This window comes from Pagrus pagrus (genome assembly GCF_965226575.1).
Source record: "Pagrus pagrus genome assembly, chromosome: 2".
Classification (NCBI taxonomy): Eukaryota; Metazoa; Chordata; class Actinopteri; order Spariformes; family Sparidae; genus Pagrus; species Pagrus pagrus.
In genome coordinates, this window is record NC_140186.1 from 36,383,469 (window position 1) to 36,405,994 (window position 22,526).

At 40.9% G+C, this 22,526-nt stretch overlaps 1 protein-coding gene across 1 annotated transcript in view; it reads right to left on the reverse strand.

Annotated features, from left to right (window-relative positions):
- dctd (dCMP deaminase) overlaps positions 1-15,094 on the reverse strand; it is a 48,680-nt gene extending 33,586 nt beyond the window's left edge. Inside the window, exon 1 of the mRNA XM_084382863.1 lies at positions 14,934-15,094. Coding sequence (XP_084238989.1) covers positions 14,934-14,974 — 41 coding nt within the window. The 5' untranslated portion in view covers positions 14,975-15,094. The remainder of the gene's footprint in view (positions 1-14,933) is intronic.
- Positions 15,095-22,526: the final 7,432 nt, after the last annotated feature.

Genomic DNA, 22,526 nt, shown 5'->3' on the forward strand with positions numbered 1-22,526 from the left:
GTAAAGCAGCTATTCTCCTGATAAATTCTTAGCTCCATCACTGCTGTTTCCTCTGGAGAGTATAACTCTGTACTGCCTTGTTAATAACTACAGCTCTTAGTTTTGCTGCTTAAAATATACCAGTGTTTACTACCATGACATTACTATGTCCATGGAAATGTTTAAATGACTGAGAGCAGCCTTTCTTATCACTGAAGCAGAATGTACATGCGTTGTGAACCCACCCGTGTAGGCGCATCGAACTATCTTAATACTGAGCCCTCTATGTAGCAGGTAAAACACTGCGACATTGGAAGTGGGCTTCCGGTATAGCTCATGGAGTAATCAGACGCACTTGAGACCACGCTCCTGAGAAAAGTTCTTATTTTCCCACTAAAAACTTGCTAAATAAACTTTAAGTGGAGCATACGTTAGATGAGTGGGAAGAGACTCACAAGGGGCCAAAAGAAAGAAGAAAAAATGCCTAAAAATCAAGAAAAAGGCAGTTTGCTGGCGGAGGCTAACGTTAGCAACTCGGGGGCACGGTGTGTTAGCTACACAGAGGACGCCCCGGGGGCTGAGACCAGGGTGGACTCCAGCGACTTGATGGCAGCGATTAAGGAGCTTAAATCCGAATTGACCAAGTGTAACGACTCCTTGCGTCAAGAAATCAACCTCATGGGTCAAGAAATTAACGGTAAACTTGACAACTTTACAAACGAAATGCCAAGTTTGTCCAGCCGTGTTGACGAAGCGGAGACCCGTGTGGAGGACTAGGCAGCGGAGGTAAATGTGGTGCTCTGTGCCTCTGTCAAACAGCAAAAGATTCTCCAAGCTAAAGTGGCGGACCTGGAGTCCGATCCAGAAGAAATAATATTTGCATATTTGGAGAGGCAGAGGGGGAGGAGGGAAGCTCGGTTCCCCATTTCATTACAACTCTCCTTAAACGGGAGCTGCCGCAAGATTTAGATGTAAAAATCCAGCGGGCACATCGCTCCTTAGCGCAGAAACCTCTACCCGGAGACCCACTCAGGCCCATTATTATCAATTTCCAGGAGTTTATAACTAAGGAACTGGTACTGAGGGAGGCCTGGAAAAAGGGCAATATATTGCTTGGCAACCGTGTGATCTACTTTGACCATGACTACGCGGCTGAGATCGTCAAAAAGCGCAAGTAGTACAACGCAGTCAAGAGAGCTTTAAAAAGGAGAAAGGGATACATTTCCAAACGCCTTACACCAGCACGAGGATCTATTGGGACACTGGAGTCAGGACATACAGCAGCGCAGATGCGGCCTCAATGGGAGCGGGGACCTCACCGTCAGGAGTAGGGATGTCACGATTACAGTTTTCCTTAGTACGATTATTGTCAGAGAATTTATCACGATATTACGATAATCACAATTATTATGCTTTGATTGATTTCACAACTCTATTCATATGTAAAATCACATGAACATTCCTTGAAGGTCTTAAAGTTTCCTTTATTTCTATCTTTTGATGCCAACATAACAAAAATATATAGCAACAAAGTCAAGTAACCAAAAAGTAAAAGAAAAATGGCAATTAAACAAAAATCACCACTGCTCTGTAAACAATGAAACCAAAAATGCTACATATGTACTATATATTTCTCTCAGAGAAAACAGATGTGAAGGGCTACAGAACCTCTATCTTTCTGTAAAGTAAATCACACAAAACATTTCTTTTGAACCCGAGTAGAAAATAACTTGCTTTTTCTGACTTACAGCTGCCCTTTTTGACTTACAGCTGCCCTTTGAAACATAAATAATACTGTGAAAATGAATAAAGACCATATGTCTGAAATTAAATACAAATTTCAATACAAGCTAGCTGTGTGTATTTTCTTTTGGATCAAGAAACAAAATAAGGGGGAAAAGCTAAAGGTTAAAGTGTAGGAACGTCAGCATGTTCACATGCTCAGAGCTGAGTTTTGATCTCGGGGGAGACAGGTTGTGGCCACTTGTGCTGAACACTCTTTCTGAAGGTACACTTGTGGCAGGGATACAGAGGTATTTTCTGGCAACCTTTGAAAGCATTGGCATTTCTTGTGTATGTGCCTTCCACAAGGCTAGGGGATCATCATCATTGCTGATAGCAGGGAGGGACACATACAGCTTGCTCTCAGAATCAACTCTCTCTTGAATAGTTGGCATTTCACTTCCTGAAGCAGCTGACCTGTTTCTCTTCGCAGTGGTTATGTGTTGTAAATTAGGGCCCGACCGATATGGATTTTTTGGGGCCGATGCCGATACCGATTATTAGGGGGAAAAAAATCCGATAACCGATTAATCGGACGATTTTTTTTTTATTATAAAGTTTTAAAATTTTATTAATTTAAGTAATATATCTACATATTTACTTTTTTTTTTTTTTTTAATAAATGGCTGCTTGTGAGCCTTTCAGACACTTCTACAAAGAATTAAAGGCAGAAAAATAATTTCAAATCCTTTTTATTGCTGAGTCAAGCAGCATATTAACATGACAACCATCCAACATTAGGCCTACAACAAGGCACCATTAGCTACTGCAGGAAGACCGACTGATCATCTCAGTAATATACCACGGATTTATCATGAATCAAACTCGGACCAGAAAAGCGTTTTCAACTACTCGCCTACTCCCTGCCGCTGCCTGCTCCAGGTCAGTCACTCTGCTGTGCTGTGAGGTGGTTAGTGAATAGTGGATAGTGGATGGAGTTTGTCATGAGGTCGGTGCGCCCTCTACAGGATAAATAGCCTAATGTCGGGGGATCTTTTTAAATGGGGGAACATTTTCAAAGTAAAACCAAGTCTTATTCCCTGCATTTTATTTCTGAAAATATCGGCGACAATCGGCGAGTTTTGGCCGATTTAATCGGCTCGCCGATAAATCGGTCGGGCCCTAGTTATAATAACCCAGACAGGCTTTTCTCTTTCTTTTTGGTGGTGGTGGAAGAGGTGCTTGGTTCATTTGCTGCTGGAGGCTCATCTGTGTGATGAGATGCAAGTGCCAGTGCTTCACCGTTGCATGCTTTGACTGTGTCATCCAGATTCTCAACAAAGTTTCGTTTGAACCTGGGGTCCACAAAACTGCATATGTTCAGCACATCCTTCATTTCCTCTGTATATCTGAGGTGCTCTAGCAGGTCTTCTCTCATCACCCATTTCATTTGTTTTGTGAGATTGCTGTCTTCTACTTGTTCTTCAAGTATCTTGGTGTTGATGTGCTCCAAGACTGGCTTCAGGGAGGAGAGCGTGACCTGTTTCTCTGAGGCCAGGGTGTCAGTGAAGTCATGGAGAGGACGAAGGAGCTGGCTGACTTCCTCCAAGACAGTGATGCCATTGTCATTAGGCGTGAGATGCCAGGTGGATCTGTCTCCTGCTAGCACTCCACAGATGGCCTGCTGTTGCTCCAAGAACTTCGAAATCATTTCAAATGTGGATCCCCACCTGGTGACCACATCATGTATCAGTGAGTGCTCAGGGATGTCCAATTCTGCCTGCTTTTTTTTAAGCTCACATTTCAGTTTCCAGCTTCGAGAAAATCCTTGCACCAAATGCCTGCATGCTCTGGTAGTGGATTCCACTCTTGGTATCTTGAAGACTTTGGAAATAGCCAAATTCAAATTATGACCAAAACAAGAAAACCAAACACATGGAAATTCTTCAAAGGCCTTCTTCATGTTTCTGGCATTATCTGTTGTAATTCCAGACAGACTCTCTTTCTTTATTTTCCAATCCAAGAGCATGTTCTCCACCATTTCTGCAATGTGCTCTGCTGTGTGGTCTTCTGGAAAATAAACTGTTTCAAGACAGTGAGACTTAAGCTTCCAGTCAGTAGAGATGTAGTGGACTGTAAAGCTCATTAAGGGCTCTCCTGTACCACCAGTGCTGGTCCCTAAGTCTGTGGTTGCACCAAACCATTCACCCTCTGCCAGCTGTTCTTCCACACTCCCTCTCACCTCCTCATACATGGCTGGGATTTTGGTTGTTGAAAAGTAGTTTCTTGTGTGTACTTTGTATTGTGGCACTGCTTTTTTCATGAGATGAAGAAATCCAGGTTTTTCCACAATCTGAAATGGCATCATGTCTTTGGAAATAAAATAGGCTACAGCAGTATTTAAATCCTGGGCTTGTTTTGAGGTAGGAGCGTAAGGGGCACACTTTGCGAAGGATTCTGCAACAGTTGGTTGTTGAACTGCAGCAGCAGCACCCCCAATCTTGCCCTGAAGGTGTCAGTGAGTGAGAAAAGAGAAAATAAATTTCCAACACACAGTTGAGCTTTGTCTGGGCTGTAATGACTTATGTTGACTGTCAAAATATAATTATATTACTACTTATATGACCCAATATTTGTATTTGTATATTTAAGTATCTATTTAAATAGGACCAATCATTAATCCCCCAGGAGAATTGTTTAAATTATTTAAGTCATCAATTGTCATCTATACCAGATGTTTAAGTTTATTTTTAATCGTTTTAATCATTTGTCTAATTTTATGTGGCCACATATAAAACTTATCTATTATTTTGGTAATTTACTTTATGTTTAAATTGCAATGACATAAACAAATGAGTAAAACATGAAACAGACTGGAAGCACAAGTGTACAAGCACTGGATCGAGCTGGAAGCAGAAGCCCAACGTTTTCTTCTACAGGTCACTGCACACTGACACTGAGACTGTCCGACGACGAAAAAAAAAGCGATCGACCTCACGCTGCACTGAAAGGCGAACCCGTGTCGTACTCGTACACAATTAATTGCAAATGACACGCTAACATTTAATTTCCTACCAATTTAATGCAACGTTAGGAAAACATTGACGTATTTACCTTTATTTTGGCAAACAAAGTCGGGTGGTTGTCCTGCAGGTGGTGAAACATATAAGTTGTGTTTCCTCCTTTGACTGCAATTTTTTTATAACATGATTTACATGCTGGCAAGCCGTCCTCAAAAAAAACGACACCCTGGTAATTTTTCCTGTATCCAAAATATTCCCACACGGCTGACTTAACACGTTTGGTCGGGGAGAATAACTCTTCTGCCATTTTTCCCCACTGGCACGCCTCTCTTCTGCAACTTGCAGGGACCAAAACAAAGCAACACACGCAGGCGCGGCAACACGTGGGTGTTGCGTAACTTTGTTTTTGTTCCGTTTGTGTTGCCCTTAACTATGGTTCCGGCATAATATTTTCTGCCGGTATTCAGAAAACGTTACGATCAATTAATCGTAGCGCTTAATACCGCAAATAATTGTGAAATCGAGTAATCGTGACATCCCTAGTCAGGAGAATGGCAACGCCTCTGCACAGTGAGCGAAGAAGTGACTGCAGGAGTTAAGTTACTTTCTGCTATACGCTAACAAATGTGTGGGGCTTCCGGATGTGACTGGGATCAAGATGGTGGCATAGCCTGAAAGCTCCACACAGCCGAACACAAACTTTAGAAAAACCCCACAAATGCACCGATAACTTTCGAGCAAATAGAGCGGCTCTGGATATGTCAGAACCATCCGAATCAAAACCCTACGAAATTTTCACCAGAGCACGCAAGGCAAGTATCTTTGAGACAACTTCTCCTGCAACGACGGTGGCTAATGAAGCTAGCAGCATGGCTAATATAGCTGATGAGCTAGCAGAGTTGAAGTCCCTCCGCTCGGACTTTGGATCAAAACTGGACAACATTGATAACCGTTTGTCGGATGTGGCAAACTCAATTGTGGCGATTGAAAGCAAACTTTCAGACGTGGAACAAGACGTGGTTGCAAATACAACACGTATCGGAGAGGCAGAAGCACATATAGCAACAACAGAAGACAAGCTGCAGCACACTCAAGAGGCACTAGCCTCCGCCACTAAACGAATTGCCTATCTTGAGTCAAAAACAGAAGATTTGGAAAATCGAGGCAGAAGAAAGAAAGAAAGAAAGAAAGAAAGAAGCTGTCAAAATATAATTTTGGTCTGCGTGAACGAGCTGAAGGAAATAAGCCACTCTTCGACTTTGTAAACGACATGCTACCGCGATGGCTCGGCTGTCCTGATAAAACTTTCACTCTGGAGCGAGTTCATCGCACACTGGCACCGGCCAAACCTAACCAGAACTGAGCAGTTCTTGTCCGCTTTTTGAAGTTTCAGGAGAAGGAATTTGTGTATCGCGAAGCAAGGAAGCGAAAAATAATGCTTGACGATGGCAAGCTTTCTTTCTCTCAGGATCTGTCTGCAGAAACGGTCCATGTTCGGCGAGAATTTGCCCCAGTTGTGAAGCAGTTTGTGGCCATGGGAAACTTTTGAGGATTTCAACATAATCCTTGTAAATTGAGAGCGCTTCACAATGGAAGAATTCATCTCTTTTCAACACCGCAAGAAGCCGAGAGGTTCCACCAAGGCATAACACGACCTGCATAAAGACTGTACAGGCCATACGGACGTGTTACACAGTTCCTGAAGTTATGACGGACATTGAACGCACCAAGAAGAAAAACAACAGTTGAGTCAGGTATCATAAACGACATACAGAGACTAATAAAGACTGTTTCTTTGTGATAGTGTTGCTAAATGTTATACTGAAAAGATAAGGAATGGTTCAAACTTTTAGATGGGGTCAAAAATTCAAATAAGGGAACATGATGAAAATCAGGATTATGTTGCTAAATTATTTTGTTGTATTATTTTCTGTGGTGCAAAACATAAGCCAACGTTATTTCTGGTACAGCATTGTTTAATGCAATCTCTTTTTTTTCACGAACAGAGTTGGCTTTAACTGAGAACAGAGAAAGGGGTTAATATTAAAATAGGAGACATTATGGTTGTTTGGACTTATGGCTGTTCTGTCCAGGGTCAAGGACACGCAGACTAGCTGCTCCTCAGCATTAGTGGATCAGCATCCTCCGGAGCTGGTTTATTAAAGGGGGTGTGGGAAAGCATTTCAATTAAATGCCAGGGGGTGGGATTGGATTTTTTCTCGTTTTGGTTGTCACTGTTCTAGTTGTTCTTGCGGTTTTCCTTTTCCCCTCCAGTGTGTGTTATATTTTTGTGTATGGTTTTGGCAGAATCAGCAACATTTATAACCATATCAGGATATCAGAAGATGTTATCGATGGCAAAAAACTATGTCTGTGAATAATTCCGAGATTAAGATCACTAGTTGGAATATTGGGGGCTTAGAAAATTGACTAAATTGAAACAAGTTATAAATAGGTTGAAACATCTTAGGTCTAAAATTGTTTTCTTACAAGAAACTCATTTGATGGCCTCTGACATACCTTGTCTGAAAAAAAGATGGCCAGGCCAAGTGATTTATTCTTCTTATTAGAGTTGTTCCGATTCCGATGCCAGTATCGGAAATGCCTCCGATACTGCCTGAAAATGCCGGCATCGGTATCGGCGAGTACTGGAGTTCAGGCACCGATCCGATACCACGTAATTTATTAGCCTAGCTCCCGTTAGCTCCGAGATTCTACCGGATACGTGTCCGCTGCGTTACGGCTCCACTACGGTTTGGCTCCGTCGTCCTCGTCCGGCAACCTCCACCAGCTGTGTTTTGAGTCCGCCACAACGCAGCTCCGCCGATCAGCTGGAGTTACGAAACCGAGGAATTCCCGCGATGATTACATAGTCACGCACGACTGCAGTTATATGTATGTGTTATAAACACAACAACACGAAGTGTTTCAGACTGAAGGATTAGAAGAAGAGCGCGTATTTGTCTCTTATTTGAGGTTTTATGTGCTTGTATCAACAGTGTTTTATTTTGAAAATTAACAGGATGTCATGTTATTATTTCGTGTCTGACTTCCTGTCTGCTCTGTGCAGAATTCAGCTTTATACTATTTTTTTTTTAAATAAATGGCTTTCATTTGCTGTATTCATTCATGTTTTACAAAGGGTTTAACCTGAGCCAGGCCTTACCACATTGATAATCATATCACAGTCATGCAGGCGTAGTATGATATATATAATTTTTTATAACACACTGGTATCGGTATTAGTACTCGTATCGGCCGATACCCACAGCATAAGTATCGGAATCGGTATCGGGAGGGAAAAAATGGTATCGGAACATCTCTAGTTTTTTATTTTGATTTTCTAAATGTTTTGGAAGTGTTAGGCTACTTCTGTTTATTTTGTAATTTTGTTATTAAGTTAATTAAGCCACTTCTGTTTGTTGGGTTCAGCCGCTATATTTTATATTAGATTAGATTTTGAATATCTGTTTGCACGAAATATTTACATGTTACTTCTGTTTATTTTGTATTTTTGATTGAACAAGTTAATTAAGCCACTTGTTAGCTGCTATATTTTATATTAGATTAGATTTTGAATATCTGTTTGCACTTAATGTTTACATGTTACTTCTGTTTATTTTGTATTTTGAAGGTAATTAAGCCATTGTTTGTTGGGTTTCAGGCAGCTGCTATATTTTATATTACATTTTAAAATATCTGCAGTTTGCAGTGCACTTTACATGTAAGTGTTATTTATTTCTTTTTGCTGCTAATGTACACTGTTGTTATTGTTTGTATTTGTTAATAAATAATATTAAGTACATTTATATCTGTGTTAATTTGTTATCTTTTTTTTAACAAGGCTAAATGTTTATGTCAAGCCTGATGCCTTCACTCACATGGTAAGGTATACGGTTCAGTCATTCAACAGTAGTATCGGATCGGTATCGGGTATCGGCCGATACGCTCAGTCCAGGTATCGGGATTGGATCGGAAAAAACTGGATTGGTGCATCTCTACTTTTGTGGACCAACTGTTTATTCTGTTCAAATAAATTTACATGCGCCATTGCGCCTTATCCTCTGACTGTGGTCTTTAATGTCAAAATTAATGAACGGAAATTTTACTGAAACATACAGCCTATAGGCTATACTCTTATTCATTTAACAAAAAATAAATCACCTTGAGATCTTTGCTGAGTAATAAGCTGTAAAGACGGGCCGAAGACGGCTGTCTGACACCATTATAAAAAGGTCAGGATAACATACCTGTCCTATTATAACAATCGGGGTGCACAACTGCACTTGACGTAGTTCTCAAATATGGTTTATGAATTAACGTTACTTTCAGCTCCGCCATTTTGTGAAAGACTCATTGAGTGAGTTGTGAAGCTGCCAGTTCCAATACACGCACACTTTGAATTGTGCTCTACATAGTAATTATGAACTATATGTACCATGTTGAATTCTGTGGAGGCAGACCATTAATTAAGCAAAATAAAATGACAAAAATCACCCGAAAAATCGCCAAAAATGAAACCAACCGTGATGGACTCAGCAGATGGGTGATTGGCGATATTTATTTGTCCAATCGCCCAAGCTTATTAGGTGGCCTTTTCTTTATAAAGTTCTGGAGAGATTTGGCTTTAATAACCAATTTATTAGTTGCATAAAAGCTCTCTATAGTAACCCTACTGCCAGACTGAGGATCAACGGCTTTCTGACAGGCAACTTTAACTTCAATAGAGGTACAAGGCAGGGATGTTGCCTCAGCCCCTCCTGCTTCGCGTTATTTATTGAGCAGTTAGCTCAGGATATCAGACAAAATAATGAACTGGAAGGGATTAACATAGCAACAGAGGAGCACAAATTAGGTCTGTTTGCTGATGATATCATCGCCTACTTAAAAAACCCAAACATAACAATTCCCAGACTTTTGACCACTTTAGAAAATTTTGGCAGGATGTCAGGATACAAACTGAACAACAAAAAAACACAGGTACTAGCACTGGGCGATAAAACGATAAAGATACATATCGCGAAATAACTTTTCCTCGATGAAAATATGAGACACGGTCGATACAATTTCGATAGAATTAATTCGTCCATGTTTTGACAGACATAAGAATAGCCAATCATAATTAAGTAGCGCTGCACCGAACCAATCATGCTGGAATAGAGCCACGTCAAGTTAGGTTGACGCACACAGCACACATGCTATTGTTTGGGCTGCAGCTAGCTAGTGAGTTTTAGCAGTGGGAGACCGTGAACGGAGATCATGAGTGAGAGCTCGAGCGACCAGGTGACAGAAAATGACAACCAAACGACAGATCAAGGCTCAAATGCTGAAGACATAGTCGAAAGGAAGGGCCCAAGAAGTTCGGTAGTGTGGAGGCACTTTGGATATTTAAAGTCAGACAAGAAACAGAGTAGCGTGCACTGCAAATTGTGTCGAAAGCATGTTCCCACAAAGACGGAATAACATTTGAAGCAGTGCCACCCACTAGAGCATGCACAATCCCAGACCGAAGCAAGAGCTAATGCCCCCCCGAAAACAACCTGGGGAAAGCCCGAGAAGCAAAAGCAGCAGACCATGGAGTCCGCTCTCTCCAGCGTCATGCCTTATGACAAAAAAAACTAAGAGACATAGCGACATCACAAATGCAGTAGCCTACTGTATTGCAAAAGACATGCTACCAGTAAGCACGGTTGAAAATGAGGGATTCAAGCGGCTAATTAAAGTAATCAACCCTCGTTACCAACTCTCTGGTCGTAAACACTTCTCTCAGACAGCACTTCAAAAGCTTTATACGGAGTGCAGAGAGATGGTTGAGAAGGAGCTGCAAAATGTGTCATACTTCGCTACCACATCGGACATGTGGTCGAGTCTCACGTCTGAACCTTACCTGAGCCTCACTGCCCACTTCATCGACCAAGATTGGAATTTGAAAAGCAAATGTCTTCAAACGGCCTACTTTCCCGACGACCATACAGGTGAAGTCATTGCTACAGGACTGACAGAAGCGCTTGCATCCTGGGGACTGAGTGAAGGCAAACAAGTCTGCATCACAACTGATAGTGGGGCAAATATAGTGAAGGCCACATCGATTAACAAGTGGACTCAGCTGCAATGCTTTGGGCATCGACTTCACTCAGCTGTTGGTAAGTTGGGCAGCAGAATTAAATACCAACCTTAATTGTATTGTCAGCTCATATAAATATGAAAAACTGAGCTTGAAATCCTACATTACCTACAAGTTTATTATTAAAAAAGAAAAAACACTTTTACACTTAATATTAATAATATCAATATATATTAATAATATTAATTAATGTTAATATTCTTCATCATGCTTATTACTGAGGTGGTAGTGGGTGTTGGCATGCATCATACTGAGAGGCATCTCTTATATTCAGCCCCTCAATCAAGTGAATTTGAGTTGTGTCACTGCACAGAAATCTTAAATTAATTTGATTAAAAACATTTTTCTATATAGCCCATTTCATACACAGATGCAAAATGTGCTTAACATAAATAAAACCAGAGAACAGTAAAGGATAAGAAAATAAAAGCATAAAATGATAAAAGGTAAGGAACAGAAAATCAAAGCACTCACAATTAAAATATAAAAGACATAAAAGCAAATCGGAACAATATATAGTGTAGAGATTATAAACAACCTCAAGAGTTTAATTTATGCTATTGCTATTTACCCTTTTTCCTCAGAGAGAGCAGGAAAAGACAAGAGGGTGGAGCGAGCTGTGGGCGTGTGTAAAAAAAGTGGTGGCTGCCTTCACTTTCTCTTGGAAGAAAAAGAGAGACTTGGCTGTTGCTCAGGAAGAGCTTCACCTACCCCAGCACAAGCTGATGACAGAGTCACCCACCAGGTGGGGTTCACGTCAAAAAATGGTTGAGAGGATGCTGGAGCAACAGAAAGCCATCTCTCAGGTCTTAGGTGCAGATAAGAAGACCAGGCACTTGGTTCCCTCCTGGCAAGACCTAGATGTGCTGGAGTCTGTGCATGGGGCCCTGAATCCACTACTGGAATTCACTGATTCACTCTCTGGTGAATGTAACGTGAATGTGTCATACCTCAAGCCGCTGCTGCACCTTTTCAGAACACAGATTCTGAAGCCGTCTGACAATGAAACACAGCTCACAAAGGACATAAAGATGACAGTCATGGCATACCTGGATGAAAAGTATGCTGACCAGATTACAGATGAACTGCTTGATGTTGCAACCTTGCTAGACCCACGCTTCAAGGTACAATGCATCAAGCCAGAAAAGGTTGATGCCATCAAAATGAGAGCAGTGTCTGAGATGTTGGGGGAAAACCAGGACCCGTCCACTTCAGCCAGAACAGAGGAAGCACAAAAAGAAGAGGGAGGAGCTGCTGCAGTGCTACCCACCCAGAAGAAACAGAGAAAGTCATTGGGCAGTTTCTTTAAGAAATCATACCCCAGCACAGGACTCACTGACAAAGACACAGCTGAAAAGGAGCTTGAGAACTACTTGCTGGCACCAGATGCAGACAGTGAAATGGACCCACTGCAGTGGTGGAAAATGCATGAGAGAAACTTCAATTTAGGTAAAGTGCCACCTCCTGCCAAATTAGTGGGGAAAGAATGTACAGTCCATAAGGAAGATAATGCTATCTTGAGAGACACTTTGTTTTTCTTGACAATCTCAAACCATGTTTTCAAATTGGAAGGTGACAGTAAATTACTAATACGGCCCTCTAAAACACCCAGTTTTGGTCCCAGTGTGTCAGATGATACATTCATCCGGTGGACAGAGAGAGGAATAACAGCAATATGTACACTTGTTGATAGGAAAACCTTTAAGTCCTTTGAAAAACTCAAACAAGAGTTTAAACTTGAAAACAAAGACCTATACTAATGCTAGCGCGAAACCAGAGCTTGAAGATCCTCCCTTGTCGCTTAAGTCTCCTGCTTGGGAACACTTCGGCTTCCTGGTTATATACTGCAACGGAGAAAGACGAGTCCGGCACGGCGCAGTTCCGCCGAACAGCTGGAGAAACGAAACCGAGGAATTCCCGTGATAATTACATAATCACACACGACTGCAGTTATACGTGTTATAAACATAACACGAAGTGTTCCCGACTGAAGGATTAGAAGAAGAGCGCATATTTGTCTCTTTTTTGAGGTTTTTGTGCTTGTATCAACGCGAGTGTTTTATTTTGAAAATCAACCGGATGTACTGTTGTTGTTTCGTGTCAGACTTCCTGTCTGCTCTGTGCTAAATTTAGCTGAATTTCTGCGTTGTGCCGCGCACTTGAAACGGCACCACCCAAGTGTGAATATAACTGCTACAAGAAAAAAAATGACCTTAGTGCAAACGCAGCTGACTTTGGCAATCAAGCAGCCTCTCCCTACAACTCAGCCCGTATGAACAACACACCAGTGCAAACCTGGCAGGGGGACTTAGAGACAGTGAAAATAATTTATTTAACTTATTACCAGGCAGCACTTTACAACAAAATTCTATTTTTTTATTTTATTTTAATATTTTGTATAATGTTACAATAAATTGTTGGTTTACAAAAGTTCCAAGTAAACAACAAGCTAATTTATGTTTTGCATTTTGTTCCTGTACTGTACCGAAAATGAACCGAACCGTGACCTCATAACCGAGGTACGCATCGAACCGTGATTTTTGTGTATTGTAACACCCCTAATATATATATATATATATATATATATATATATATATATATATATATATATATATATATATATATATATATATACATACTTACATACATACATACACACACACACACACACACAGACACACACACTAGGGGTGTCACGATTCTCCAAATCCTCGATTCGATTACATTTTCGATTCTAAGGTCACGGTTCGATTAGATTCTCGATTTTTACCTTTATTTTTTTTAAAGCACAGGTTGCTATGCCATTTTTAGACTAGACTTTTATGCAATAAAATATCTGACGACCTTTGTTCGCAATGTACCACACTACATTGTCAAATTTAAAACATTTATTAACAACATAATGTAACAATAACTTATATCTTCAGTCAATTGGAAACTTAAACAAAATAACCTGCCATCTAGTTTCTCTTTTGTAACTGCAGTCTTCTTCACAGAAGATGACATTCGAGTTCACAACGAAACAAACAAAAAAATAAAACAGCCATGTCCATGGTCTTCTCTGAACAATTAAGTTCAGTTAAGCTGCCAGTGGAAGAATATGGTACAGGCACATAGCAGAGCTTTTTTTGTCAACAACACGAACGTATAGCGTAGCCCCTTTCAGGAATAGGGCGGTGCGTGAGGTGTGTGTGCGTAAGGTATGAGTGGGCGAGCGAGAGTGAGGGAACTTCCCTACGTGCAGATAGCGAATGAATGGGAGAGGAAGGAGAAGCGAAATAAAGCGCAATGAAGTGTACAATATAGGCTGCAGTTTGGCTGAATAAAGGCGACGGCTCCTTAAAATACAGCAAAAGCTCCCTGGTATTATTTCCCAACCAGCTTAACACGTGAAAGGGGGTTCACCTACAGAAACCTCGGCCCTGGAGGAAATCATCTCCCCTGTGATTCCCGACCACGGTCCGGGAGCCGAACGGGAATGGTGTAACACCATGCTATCGTTTGACTGGCTGTAGCTAATAGCTACTGGCTTAGCTAGTAGCTAAGTTAGAGGAGGTTGACTCGCAGCACTTCAACACGTGTGTGTTTTTTTTCCCCTTGGCAAGCCGACCGGACTTGAAATGGGGGCGTGGCAGCATCGACGATTCCATTTTTTAATTCGAAGTTCGAGATTGTGAATTAATTTCGATCGATTGAAATCGTGACACCCTTAATATATATTGTATATATAATAAGTGCAGTTGACGTACTCTGTAGATATTACACACAAAAACAACACAATCACTCAACAAAGAAAAACTTTACCACGCTAGTTAAAGTTTAAGTCAGACGGCATGAAGAGGCTGAATAAACAATTGTCTTTATGATTTCATGATAAATGTAACAAACAGGGAGACGGAACTATAAGTGGTACACTGATTCACTAACTAAACTAAGCTACTTAATGGAAAATAGACGAAGCAACTTCACAAACACCGAGGTAAAACAACAGCATGTAGGCGGACATACTCGATCAGCGTAAGCTATGTCTCCTCGCCAATCAGACATTTCGTGTCGAGTGTAGCTCACAGGCTCAAACTAGTTACCCATTCAGATGAGCGGGCCTCGGCTGCTCAAATTCTTCCATAGTCTTCCAAATATTGTGAGCTGGATATGAAAGTCAGTCACGGCAGTGACTACGACACGCCACACTGGCTCTGCACAACATCAACACGAAGAAAGCAGGAAGCAATCTCCCGTCCTCTATCTTCTTCTTTTTAGCGTGTTAATGGCGGTTGGCAAACAACGAATTGGCGCATTACCGCCACCACCTGGCACGGAGTGTGACAAGAAGGTCAAGTATGTGCTATATTTAAAAAAAGAAGAAAAGAAACCGTCTCTCAATTATGTTGGTTACTCTGAGGTACTGAAATAGGATCTGATAACACGCACTTCTTAAGGTCTATTGAGGAATGTCTATGGCTGTGTCCGAAATCACTCACTCATTCACTACTCCCTACTCCCTACATGGGGAGCTTAATGTAGAAAATGTTTCGGACACTACTCTTGGCGCAGTTAATTATGTCATCGCTGTCACACAATTAAAACGTACCACACTAATGTCGTCTCACACAATACTCTTGCGTTTACTAGTGCATTTTGTTAAATTAGAGGCTTTTGATTACTGTCTTTTTTATTTTCGTATTTTGTTTTCTATTTAAGCATATTTTCATATTTTATTCTCTTGGCTCGTTAGTAACAGCACATTACATTGTAACCTACTGGAATGTTTAATTATATGCTGTTCGTTTTACACTTAATTTTTTTAAAATTAATGTAGGAAGCCATTTAAATTGCCTTGTTTTGAAATGTGTAATAAAATAAACAATGGAATAAACTTGCCTTGTGACTGTTGTACTGCTCCACATGAATTTGTCTCGCGCCGAGCAATTTACCGGAAAAAAACTTACCGTTATTTAGAAAACTGCTCCTGTAGCTCTTGATATGCCGTCTAATATGAATCTGGCCGTGTTTCTTTTAACAATAATTCAATTATTGATGATACGGAGGAGAATTAGAATTGCGAGAGAGAGAGAAAGAAGAAGACGTGCATCTCTTGTAAGACTAGCAAGACGTCGTCAAATTGTAAGTGATAGCCTACTTTTCAGTGCCTTTTTATTTAGAATAGATATATTATTTTTGAATTTTCTGAACAATAAACTATCCTCTGTCAAACTACACCCCCCGCTGGCGAAAACTTTTACACACAGCATATTATAATTGGTTTTCATAGCCTACCACAGTGCTTTTGTCAAAAACAGTGATATTGTCACTTTTCACTCAGCTTTTAGTCACACACTGTACTAGCCATCATTAATAAATGGTGAATTAAGCTCTACTTATTAAACAATCTATGTACATTTTCTAGATAAAGCTGCAACCATCTCTATTACTTAAGTTTAAATATTAATTTACCATTTATCAATGATAGTTGCATCTTTCTACAAGCAGCCAAATAATGTTTATAGATGATTTACAAAACAATTATCATTGATAAACAGGAAAGCCTTTTGTCATCACTTTTATCAATATAATTTTTAATGATGGTTATTATAAACAGTTACCCAACAGAGTGTGATTGTATTGTCATATAGCTTTAATACAATTAATTTCAGGACACCTTGTTATCAGTTTTAACTATTCTTTACAGCGTGGTCACCCATCTCAGTATTGTCGACTGAACCGCCACGTGCCTGTCTTGGTCATTTACTTTGATGGTGAAAGTGATCTGCGCCCAGACTTCCGCCTTTCCAGACCAACTGTCGGCCATCTCATCCGGCTCCTTCGCTCTCCACTGGACCATGGCTGGGGTCATGACCTGGAAGTTCTGGTCTTCCTCTTCTGGATGGCAAGCGCAACATCTTACCGTGTTGTGTCCCGAGCATTTGCAATCCCACGATCCACGGTGCATGACCTAATTCACAGGGTCACGGAACAAGTACTCAGGCTGAAAAACAGGCTCATCTGTTTCCCCTCACCTGATCAGCTTGAGACAACCGGTGCTGGCTTCGAACATTTGGCTGGATCTGCAGCGTTTGCCAGGGTTGTGGGCAGTATTGACGGCTGCCATATCCGGATTAAGCCACCAAGTGCAGATGCCCAGTGCTATTTTAACAGAAAATTATTCCACTCGATTCAACTTCAAGTGGTGTGTGACCACCAGTGCCAGTTTCTGGACATATTTGTTGGCTACCCTGGCTCTGTCCGATGACGCCAGAGTTTTAAAAAAAAAAACACTTTTTGTCCAGCAGTTATACCCACCTGAAGGCTTCCAGATTCTGGGGGATGGTGGTTATCCCTGTATGTCCCAACCCAGGCACCACGCTAAGGCCCGTTCTGTAATTGAGAGGGCATTTGGTATCATGAAAGCCAGGTGGTGCTCAGTTTTTTTCAAGGCCTTGGAAGTAAAGCCGCACTTTGCTGTCAAAGTCATCGCTTGTTGTGCCATTTTACACAATCTCTGCCTCAAATATGGTGATGTTCTGGAGCCTGTGGAGGAGGCACTGGGGCCAGATGATGACGGCGATCAGGTCTAGCCAGATTTGGCATGTGGAGAACGGCTGCGTGGTTGCATTGCTGCTGCAGTTTCAGCACCAAACAACAATCCTCCAGCTCTGCAGGATCATGATTATAGAAGAGAGATAAAGATAAAGACATAAAGAAATCAAATCACAAGCGTTAATAGGTTAAGCTTAGAATAGATTAGATGTTCTCTCTCTCCTCACAAATTTAAGTATCTTCTCTCTAACCTAATTTCACCTGTCACTCTCCTCTGCCCTCTTCTCTTCTCTTGGTTCAAGTTGCAATTCATGTAAATAGTTTCAGTAGCTGTTGATAGTTAATAACGTAGCCTTTGATCTGTTTTATATGCTCTCTGTTTTATTTGCTCTCTGTAATTTTGTTTAACCCAGTGGAAAGAAATGTTCATATGTTATAATTTACAAGTAGTTCCATCCAGTCAGTGTTCACCCATGTTTGATAAAGAATTGTATTTTAATTGAAAACAAATTTGTGAGACATGTATTTACTTATTTGTTATTTATTCATTTCATTTATGGTTTCTCAGCTATTTTTTCGAGGAGGTTTAATAGCCTCTCCTCCCTGTCCTCCTCCCTTTTCTCCCTCTCCTCTGCCCTCTTCTCCTGCCTTTCCAACAGCTCTAAAACAGGGTCACGCCGCTGTCACTTTTGTGGAGCTGGCTCCTCAGACTCCGAGTCCTGCTCTGCACCCTGACCCTCTGGCTCTGGTGGCACTGAATCAGAGGAGGCTGATGCTGAGACTGGAGGTCTCCCCCCAGGCTGAGGCAAGGAGGCTGAATAGAAGGCCTCCCACCTATTGCCTCATCCATGAGGGAGAACCACTTCCAAGTCCCGGCAGTGGATGTTAAAATAATTCTGCGTTCATTTAGAACTGGAGGAAGGAGATCGGAGTCAGCTCAAAGTTCAAACAAAAGTTTTAATCTTGTACAAGAGGAGCATTCACAGAGCAACACGCAGATCAGTTACAAAGTGAAGACTGGCTGTCTAAAGAGGGAGTCAGGGTATTTATCTCTCTCTCTCTCACTCTGGGTGTGTTATCACTATATTCAAGCCTTCCTAAAAGAGAGGAGGATGTTTACCTTCAGTGTCTGTCGGTTCCTTACTTAGGTCATAAAAAGTTTCAAAACAAGGCTATAAAAAGAGGTCACAAGTCACAGGTCACAGTTCACAGTCTCTCTCAAAAAGAGCTGTGTAACATCAATTCACATTCTTCTACATGTAGTACAAAATTCTCATCACAGTGGACTCCCCTGATTCAGTGCCACTCCCAGTTGGTGGCTTCCTCAGCTCCTGCACACATTGCAATATACACACATTTGATGTGTGCAATCAATGTAGTGTTCGTTCATAATGCTAAACACAGCAAAGAAAATATACAAAAGGTAAAAATCACTGTACTTTCATCTATGTCGGGCATGTCCAATCTGTTCCACAGAGGGACGAGTGGCTGCAGATTTTCTTTCCAACCAAGCAGCAGCACACCAGACCTGACTCATTTAATCAGCTGATCTCAGTCTTCAGACAGCTGATCGTCAAAGTGTGTGCTCTTGGGTGGTTGGAACGAAAACCTGCAGCCACACGGCCCTTTGTGGAATAGTTTGGACATGCTTGGTCTATGCTTTCACAAAATAGAGCTGTAGTTAATTATGATGCATCCTAACCTTGTATGTCTTCTTGAGGTTCTCCCACTTTTTGGCTGCCCGGGCAGGAGTTACCACCCCAGTCAGCCCCATCTCTTTCAGTACAGCTCTACAAAATGCAATAACAAGTACAGGATGATAAAAACAACAACAATTAACCTATCATTAAGGCTGTCAGTATCAAATGCTGATGATAAACAGTAATTTAGTCAAAGGTTTGTGTCATTTTACAGTTGTTCTCAGATTTCATCTTAATAAGATAACGTTACTGCTTCACAAGAATATGACGTAACTCACTCCCAACCGGCTGCGGAGGCGAAACATTTGCCTGAAAAAAGGCGATCGTTGTCCTTCCAAGGCTGCCACATCGTCATCGGTCCCTGCGAGATTAAAATAAATTGACGTGCTTCTCCCGTGCTTATTTGACACTTGAATGTAATTTCGCTAACGTTACTTATTAATTATAATAGGCTGTAGTCCATTTTTACTCTAGCTTAACATGAAAAATAGCATTACCTGTAGTACTGAGCTCGGTTGCTAGCCATGATTGGTGCCGTAATGGCTTAATGTGTACCCGCCAGTAAATTTTTTTATATTTAAAAGTATTGCATATTAAGAAACTGTTTTGAACTTCGGAATCAAACGTTAAACGGAAAAATACTTACATTTATACATTAACTTTTCCTCCCGTCTGTCCGCCATTTTCCCATCAGCACAATGCCAGAGAATTTCTGGCAATGCATGATGGGATATCTTGCTTGGGTTAGTGAGAATGTACAACAATAATATCTGTTGAAGCCGAAACTCTCAGAAAGATGACACAGAGGCAAGGTTTGTAGAAAGTGGGTTCTGTTTATCCCTGGACTGACCAGACATTTATGCACTTCGAAATTTGCACGCACAATCACACTTGCATAGTGATGACTTAGACCATTATCAAATTGTCACGATGACCCTTGTCTCATTGTTCCTAGCATTTCATGTACTTTCCAATAACTCCTGAGTCTTGTGTGAGGGAGTGCGTGTATGCTTGTGTGTGTGTGTGTGTTTATCCTGGTTGACTTGGCCCTACGTGTCCATGGGGTTGTGTGTTCAGATTCAGAATCAGATTCAGATTCAGACAACTTTATTTATCCCCAAGGGGCAATTCAGTTCAGCAGATTCAATTTCGTTGAAAGACAAATAAAAGGAAGAAGAGGGAGACAAACAAATCCATGTCGGGTAATCAGTATGTGGCACAGACTCTCACAGCACATCAGTAAATAAATAAATAACACAGTGATACATCGAACCATAAATAAATAGCAACAGTAATTTCAATAAATATAAAGTGCTTCTTAATTTCACATACCATCGAGGTTTAACAACCTGATGGCAGAGGGAATAAAGGATTTCGCCCGACGATTGGTCCTAACAAGTGGTGCGACAAGGCGACGTCCTGATGGCATTAAGACAAAGTCAGAAGACAGGATATGGTCAGGTTGGGAAACTATTCCCCGTGCTCTTTTGATCACCTGTCTCTCCCACAGAGAACTCAGGTCTCTCTGGCGGATGCCAATTATCTTGGAGCACACCTTCACAATATAATAGAGGCAGTTCTTGTCCTTGATAGAAAGACCACCGAACCAACAAATAAAAGAAAATGTTAAGATACTCTCAATAAAAGACTGATAAAACACACACAAGATCTCCTTGCAGACATTAAAAGAGTTTAGCCTTCTTAACAAGTAGATCCTCTGTTGGCCCTTCTTCATAATATTCTCAGTGTTTACATCGAACTTCAGTTTAGAGTTGAACACCGTTCCTAAATACTTAAAGGTGTCAACAATATCAACCTCGTCGCCCTGGATAATACTTGGTTTTGGTTTCTCACAATTTTTTCTAAAATCAACAACAAGTTCTTTTGTTTTTGACACGTTGAGATCAAGGTAGTTTTCCTCACACCAGTTTACAAAGTCAGGTAGGGCACTGCCATGATCAGACTCTGAGCCCTGGAGGAGAGATAGAAGTACGGTATCATCAGAGAATTTCACCAAATGACTGCTTTCTTTCTGAGACCTGCAGCTGTCTGTGTATAAGATTCAATTCAATTTCAATTCAGCTTTATTTATAAAGCGCATTTCATGCACAAGGCAGACTCAATGTGCTTCACAACAGGTGTACATAGTTCTATAAAAAACAATTAGAAATCGAATAGAAAACAAGAAGAGTGCTAGTGCAAGTAAACAATCATATATGTCATTTTCAGCACATACACACTAGACTCACACATGCGCACCCACTCACACAATCACATATGGACACATGCACACACACACATACACACACAGTTCAAGAGAATGCTGTTGAGAAAAGATATGTTTTTAATCTGTTTTTAAAGATGGCTACTGATGTGGCATGTCTAACTGTGTCAGGCAAGGTGTTCCATTTTCGTGGGGCATATACACTAAAAGCTGCCTCCCCTTCTTTGGATCTGGTGCGAGGAATGAGTAAGTTGCCACTGCTTGTTGACCGAAGTGTTCTTGTTGGGGTGTAGGTGATGAGCATGTCTGTGATGTACTGAGGTGCAAGGCCATGTAGTGCTTTGTAAACCAGGAGTAGTATTTTGAAATCAATTCTTGTTCTAACAGGTAACCAGTGCAAAGATTTAAGAACAGGTGTGATGTGTTGATATTTCTTGGTACCAGTGAGAATACGTGCAGCTGCATTTTGAATTAGTTGTAACCTCTGAATACTTGATTTTGGGAGTCCAGTGAATAAACCATTACAGTAATCTAGTCTACTTGTTATAAATGCGTGGATTAATTTTTCTGAGTCTGATTTTCACAGGAAGCCCCTCAATTTGGAAATATTTTTGAGATGATAGAAAGATGATCTTGTAATGTGGTTGATATGACTTCGGAAATTTAGATTGCTGTCGATGATTACACCCAGATTCCTTGCTTCAGTTTTGCTGTCAAGAGAGAGAGAGTTGAGATGTGCTGTTATTTTCTGTCTCTGAGCCTGTGCACCAAAGATGAGTATTTCTGTTTTGTCTTTGTTTAGTTGTAAAAAAATTTCTGACATCCATTGATTAATGTCTTTGATACACTGAGTGAGGGATATTATGGGTGATAGGTCATCTGGGTGTAGTGAAATGTAAAGTTGCGAATCGTCTGCATAATTATGGTAACTAAGATTATGTTTGCGTATGACATGTGAGAGTGGAAGCATGTAGAGATTGAACAGCAGTGGTCCAAGAATTGACCCTTGGGGTACCCCACATGTAATGTTCATAGTGTTGGAGTTGAATTCACCAATGGAGACGTAAAACTGCCTATCATGAAGGTAGGTTCTGAACCAATTTAGAGCTGGACCAGACAAGCCAACCCACCCAGTAAGATTTTGTGGTCAACGGTATCAAACGCAGAACTAAGATCAAGTAGTACAAGAATGGAGATTTTTTTGGAGTCTGCGTTTA